At 39.2% G+C, this 6,732-nt stretch overlaps 1 protein-coding gene across 1 annotated transcript in view; it reads left to right on the top strand.

Moving 5' to 3' along the window:
• The first annotated feature begins 5,080 nt into the window (after positions 1 to 5,080).
• Positions 5,081 to 6,732, top strand: part of tma16 (translation machinery associated 16 homolog) — a 3,003-nt gene continuing 1,351 nt past the window's right edge. The window contains exons 1-3 of the mRNA XM_034889471.1: positions 5,081 to 5,240; positions 5,361 to 5,470; positions 6,648 to 6,685. Of these exons, the coding sequence (XP_034745362.1) occupies positions 5,238 to 5,240; positions 5,361 to 5,470; positions 6,648 to 6,685 (151 nt within the window). The 5' untranslated portion in view covers positions 5,081 to 5,237. The remainder of the gene's footprint in view (positions 5,241 to 5,360; positions 5,471 to 6,647; positions 6,686 to 6,732) is intronic.

The following is a 6,732-nucleotide window of genomic DNA, read 5'->3' as shown; positions in this document are numbered from 1 at the left end:
CAGGAGCTCTGTGAACGATGATGTTCTGAACCCGCCTTCTGCATTTGGTCAGGTTGAAGCCAGCCTCATCTACGTATACAAAGCTGTGAGAGGGTTCACTTGATTCCAACTCCATAACACGCTATATCCCGGAACACACAGTAGAATTTGTTTTGGTGAGAAAGAGTGGCATAAAATGTACATTTGTAGCATGTTCCTTCCACAGCAATGGAAATGTGTGCGGTTTATGCTCACTGTACTCTGTATCACTGTAAATTCTGGCTGTAAAGTAGTTACATATATATGTTTTACCTGTACATACAGGTACCGTGGCTCCTCAACACTGTCCTGATTCCTTTGGAGTGGTACAAAGGTACAGCTGTTTCACACTCTGGTTTCTATGCAGCAGCCTGTCAATGTTTGAGATGCTAACCGTATGGGTGTTTTCAAAGACATCATTGTCTTCTATAATGGTCCTTTGTGTTTCCCTGAGTTTCATGGCATTGTTTGCTCAGACCATGGTGCAAATAGCCTCCTGTCAAGGTGTGAAAAGAGGTCCTCTGCCACTGGTTTGAGGTAATCTTCCAATGCCATGTGGGGATAAATGCAGTGATGCGTTGCACAATTTCACATAGACAACAACTATGTGAACACAAATTTTTCTGTAAAATATACAAGTGGGTGCATGAAGGTGCAGTATGTATCTGTATGGAGTATGTATCTGTATGGAGTATGTACACTTCTCTGTGTTATTATTTTTATCAGAAACAAAGGAGTGTGGCACCATCAACACTTTATTTATTTAACTGAGTCATATAATCTGAGTCAGTCTGTTAAAGGTGTTGTTTTGCATTGCCACACCTTCCTCCGCAGCGCTGCTGAACCCCCGAGAAATTGGTGTGGTGTATAAAAAATAAATAAAGTCCAAATAAGTTGGTGTGCTGTCTAAACTCATTACACAGGGAGTAGTTAACCATAATTGCAGAGTCCCAATGTGCAAAACAACTTTTGCTCAATCCTCCTCCTGGTTGGTAGAAGGTGAACATTCATGGAACTCTTTATCCAACTTCAATCAGTTCAGTCAGCAGTCAGATTCACTGTGTTCACTCGGAAGGAATCACTTCACATGGGTAGGCACTTTTAATGACATTTTGACCATGTTTAGATACTAAAAACACTTTTAAAACTTGCCCTGTTCAAACCTGTTGGGTGCTACCTCTAGCAGGAAGATAACATGGTGTAGGCACACCGATTGTTTTTGTTTTTCTCTCTACTGACAGCACTCCAGATTTACAAACAACAGAGCTACATGTTGGAATCAACCTGAATTCTCCTTTAAACAACAACAGAGACGTGAGCACTAATGATGTCCTTAAGCAACACAATTTTTATAAATTCAGTTATTATTTTGATTTTAGTCTTGGAGAATTTAACAGACTGTTTGTTGCTGTGATTGCTTTTTTAAAGGCCTAAAAAGGGACAAGGCCTGAAAAATAACCTTCTCTTTCACATTTGGTTGTGATAATGTCATAGGTAATGTGCCTGATAAAACAAATCAATGAATAGAGACTATTAAAAGTGTAACTCACTTCAGTGGACACACACACACTTGCTTTATTACTGGTGTTCTAGTGATGGAAAGGTACTTCCCTTAAAGAGATATTTTGCTGATTAAAATCCAGCTCTGTGTCATGGCAGTGTGGTTTCCTTCCGTGGCCGAAGCACACGGGAGATCTGAGCTGAGCATTGGAGGTTGAGATACACTGGATGACACAAGATGCGTCAATGAGGTGAGTAACTTAGAATTACATATAACTCTTGATTTATGCATTACATTAAAGAAAAGCCTTTTGGCATCGTTTAGTAGTTATGAGGAAATCTGAGCTCACCACAGAGCCGTAGATGCAATTTCCTGTTGCACAAAAGAAAGGTGAAGACACACATCTACATTTTAATCCAAAAAGTACACTGACCTAAACATCAAATCAATATATGTGCTTGTTGAACATCTAATCTCAAAACTAAGGGCCTTCATCTGCTACCATAATAGCCACCACTCTTCTAAGAAAGCTTTCCGCAACATGTACAAACCTGGCTGCAGGGATTTTCTCCCATTCAGCCACCAGAGCACATTGAGGGCACTGATGTTGGGCAATAACCTTTCACTTCAACCTAAAAATTGTGAATTAATGGGCTTGAGTTCAGGGCTCTCTGCCGGGAGATGTCTTTATGGATATGGCTTTGTGAGCAGGGGTATTGTTGTGTTAAACTGTTGCCAGAAAAGTTGGAAAAAACCTAAAAACGACAAAAATAGCCCCAGCTCAAAAGTACACAAAAGTATGTGGGCGGTTTATGTGTCCACTGTACTACCCCTAACAAATACAAGATTTGGGGCCAAAAATCAACCAGCTTTTAAAAAAGTTAGTTAGTTGTTCCTGGTTTTTAAATTATAGAGTTTAAACAAAATGAAGCAAACCATGGCTTGTTCCATTGCCTCATATCTGATCTTTTTAAAATATGAACCAACATAGCCTGAGGTGCTGGGAAACCCTGACTGGTCTCAACTAGTCTCACTGAAGCAGTTTGAACTGGACTGTACAGTATCATCACCTCCATACAGGCCTGGAGATGATTTGTGTTCCGTTCTATTCATGTGATTATTAGAATCAGAATCAGATTTATTGCCAAAAGGTTTTAAGAAAAACAATCATATAGCCTATGTTAAATAGGAAAAAACAAAAAAAATGTAAAAGAAATTATTATTTATATTTAACCTTTCTTTATTCAGTTTAGGTTCACTAAGAGGCAGCTTCTCTTTTGACGGAAGGCCCTGATCATATTTGCACTTGGAAGCTGCCCAGTAAAACCACGCTCTGGTCTGGTGGCCACTGAACAGGTGTAGGTTAGGAGCCTTGCACAAGGGCACCTCACTGGTGGTAATGAGGTTCACTTTCCACACCCAGAGTTAATGCTGTCAATCTGGGGATTGAACCGACAACCTCTCGGTTACAAGCTCCACCTCCAACCTTTAGGCCGCCACAATAGACTACTATTTTAAAAGTATGTAAAATGTAACTAAACGTCTGCGCTTTGCTCATTTCCTAATATTCATTGAATATTTATCCATGAATCTTATCTAGTTTGTAAAATACTTTGAATTGTTTAGAAATGAAGTGACGTGTAAAATGTACTTGTTTATCATAAACAGTGGGATTTTTGAGAGGAAGAAAATGGAGGGGCAACAGCTAAAATGAACAGAAATACACAGTTTGACATAATGTGCTATTTCACTCTTCCCGTACAGTTTAACACACACAGGTGATAGTCTTCAGACTGTTCTCCTGTTTGCTTAAGCAGCACCAACTCCCCGTTTGTGTGGGCTGTCCGTTTGGGTTAACGTTATTTTTGCCCAGTTTTACCGAGCTGTCCTACCCTTTCATGTTTGGAAATCCTCTCAGAAAAATGCATGCATTTGTTACATCTAGGCTGGATTACTGCAATTCTTTAATATCAGGCTGCTCAAAAAAGTCCATAAAGACTCTTCAGCTGATCCAGAAGGCTGCAGCACGTGTTCTGACAGGAACCAGGAAAAGAGATCACATCTCTCCTGTTTTAGCTTCTCTGCATTGGCTTCCTGTAAAATCCAGAATAGAATTAAAATCCTTCTTCTCACCTACAAAGCTCTTCATGGTCAGGCACCATCTTATCTTAAAGAGCTCATAGTACCTTACTACTAGGGTTACTACGAATGCAGGGTTACTGGTGGTTCATAGAGTCTCTAAAAGTAGAACGGGAGCCAGAGCGTTCAGCTATCAGGCTCCTCTCCTGTTTGGGTCCAGGAGGCAGACACCGTCTCCACATTTAAGAATAGGCTTAAAACTTTCCTCTTTGATAAAGCTTATAGTTGGGGCTGGCTCAGGTGAGTCCTGAACCATCCTTTAGTTATGCTGCTACTAGACTGCCGGGGGACTTCCCATGATTCACAGAGCACCTCTCTCCTCCTCCTTCTCTCCATCTGCATGCAACCTTATCCCATTAATGCATGTTACTAACTCAACTTCTTTCCTTTTCCCGTAATCTTGTGTTCTCTCGCCCCTCTCCTCTCTCTCCTATCGCTTCCTGCAGGTGTTTCTGGCTTTGGAGCTGTGGAGTCTGGACCTGTGGTGGAGTCACCTGCTGCCTCCATGTTCCTGCTCGACACCCTCTTCTACAATTCTCCATGTCTCTCTTTCTCTCTCTGTCTCTCTCTGTCTCTATCTCTCTCTCTTTCTCTGTCTGTCTCTTTATCTCACCCCCAACCGGTTGAGGCAGATGACCGCCCACCCTGAGCCATGGTTCTGATCGAGGTTTCTGCCTCTTAAAAGGAAGTTTTTCCTTTCCTCTGTCGCCTAGTGCTTGCTCTTGGTGGAAATAATTGGGTTTCTGTAAATAACATCACAGGGTTGTTGTGTTGTGAACTGGAGCTGTATAAATAAAATTGAATTGAATTGAATTGAATCCTGAAAGGCTGTTCTTGACCAGGTAGGCTACCATCACATCCAAATTTCACACCTGAAGCAAAAAAGTGCATCTTCTCCAACAAGCTAGCTAACTAACCAGCTATTGGTTTATGATAATATTCCTGAGCTTAGGACAAGTTTCATTACAAGTACAAGTAACTATCTTTAAGTTAAAAAAAGAAATACAAAAGCCAACAACCGTATTAATCAAACAGGCAGTCATATTGCACAGAGGCATCAGGTAATCAGTCACACCTGGCCAGAGAATCTTTTTGATTGATCTGCTGTCACTGCACTTGACGATGACGATCAATGCACTTGACACTTTAAATAAAGAGACTTGACTGTATGAGACTTGACATCTTTGACATATTTGAGACTTGACTTGTTATGTCAAGCATGAATACAGAATTATATTAAAGTTACTCAGTAAGGCTACCACTCAAACCACACTCCTCCCATCATGAGGATTTCTCCATTGGGCCACGTGAGTAGGCAGCTCAAACAACATCAATTACAATATACAACATAATATGGAAATGCTAATTGTACAGAGTATAGACTGTAAAATGGGTACTGAGCCTATTTAATACAGCCCATGTACGGAGCACGGTGTACGGACTAGGAGCCGAGTTTGTTGAAAACAGGAACCATTTTATTTTCTTCGCAACACATCCGGACACAATTCAATGACGGACGGGTCCCATTCCGGTCCTGTTGTCAACAGAGAAGGATCACGCGTGTTTTCAAGCCAGTAAAATGGTACGGCTGGTGTGCCTTAACAGTTTAATATTAACGCTTACAGCGGTGTTACTCCGCAGCTAACTGATTTGAATATTCGCTCATTGCTTTGCCGTATGATAATTATAATATGTTTTTCAGCCGAAAGCTCAGAAAGGAAAAGGAAAAGCCCCGGAGAAAGTTGTTCACCCGTACAGCAGGAAAGCGGCTTACCTCGCCCGAGAAGAAATCCGACTGCAAAAGAAAGAAAGGTGGGGAAATAAGAAATAAAACTAAATAGATGCAACAGTAAATATGTTTTGGCACAACGCAATTCCGGTCCAAACATAAATCTGTTGAACTAGTAGAGTCTGTTATAAAGACCAATCACCGCAGTATACAGTATTTATACCATACAGTTCAAAATGTGAAATAATAATATTAGGCAACGTTACTTGATTATTATTGTTTTTTCCAATTTTATCAATAGAATTTTGCAGATTTTTGTATAATGAGCAGTGGTAGAAGAAGTAATCTAGTATCATTATACCTCAGGGTAAAATTACTCCACTAATAGTAAAGGCCTTACATTCATAATCATCCGTAAGTAGTACTACAGAAGTATTTGCAGCCAAATGTATTTCAAGTATTATAAGTAAAAGCAGAATAACTCCTGCCAGTGTGACATTAGTGAATTAAGATTACATATACACTACTGTGTACCCAGCATTTAATGTTGTAGCTGGTCATAATAATAATGAAGCTTATTTTAACGATGTTGAGTAGTTTAGTAACAATCAGTCTCAAATTGGGTTTTTAATTTATTGACCTTGATCTTCAATTTGCTTCCGAAGTGGAGTTGAAGTATAAAATAGCGTTACAATGGAAATACTCAATAAAGTGCTACCAAGTACTAGAGGAGATGTATTTAGTTACTTTCCACCTTTTGATAAAGTGGAATCTGACTTGTTTTCTTATTCAAAACCAATAAAAAATACTAATGCCCATTTGAGCATTATTGTGAAATCCTCTTATCAACATCCTGTAGGTTTTAACATCCAAACCCTTAACTTGGTCCAGGTACAAAAAAAAACTTTAATTTGACTAATCGAAAGTCACTTTTTGTTTTGACACCTTTGCGTCTTTTGCGATAAAAAGTCAAAGCCAAAAAACTCAAAATATTTTCATCAGATAAAGGAAATAGTGTTTTTTTAAAGGCCTTGCTCACATGAAGTAAAGACCTGACATACAGTATGTGGATGGAGACCTAGGTAGAAATGAAAGGAGACCAGATTGGTGATTTTCCTACTTATTTTGTCTGAATGAACACACTGTTTAGTTTAGAGCAAAACTGTTAAAGATATAAATTAACATGCTTTTATGTAATCAAACATTGATTAACACTTTTCTAGGATCAGATTAATATAATTTGTTTCTCCAATACTGCAGGCAGAAGAATGACAAAGCAACACGTCTAAGCGGCATTGGTAAGCTCGTTTATCATTCATTTATATATATATATATATATATATAT

Source organism: Etheostoma cragini, chromosome 2 (assembly GCF_013103735.1).
Source record: "Etheostoma cragini isolate CJK2018 chromosome 2, CSU_Ecrag_1.0, whole genome shotgun sequence".
Lineage (NCBI taxonomy): Eukaryota > Metazoa > Chordata > Actinopteri > Perciformes > Percidae > Etheostoma > Etheostoma cragini.
Note: the sequence above shows the minus strand (reverse complement) of the source record. Positions and strands in the feature narration are given on the sequence as shown.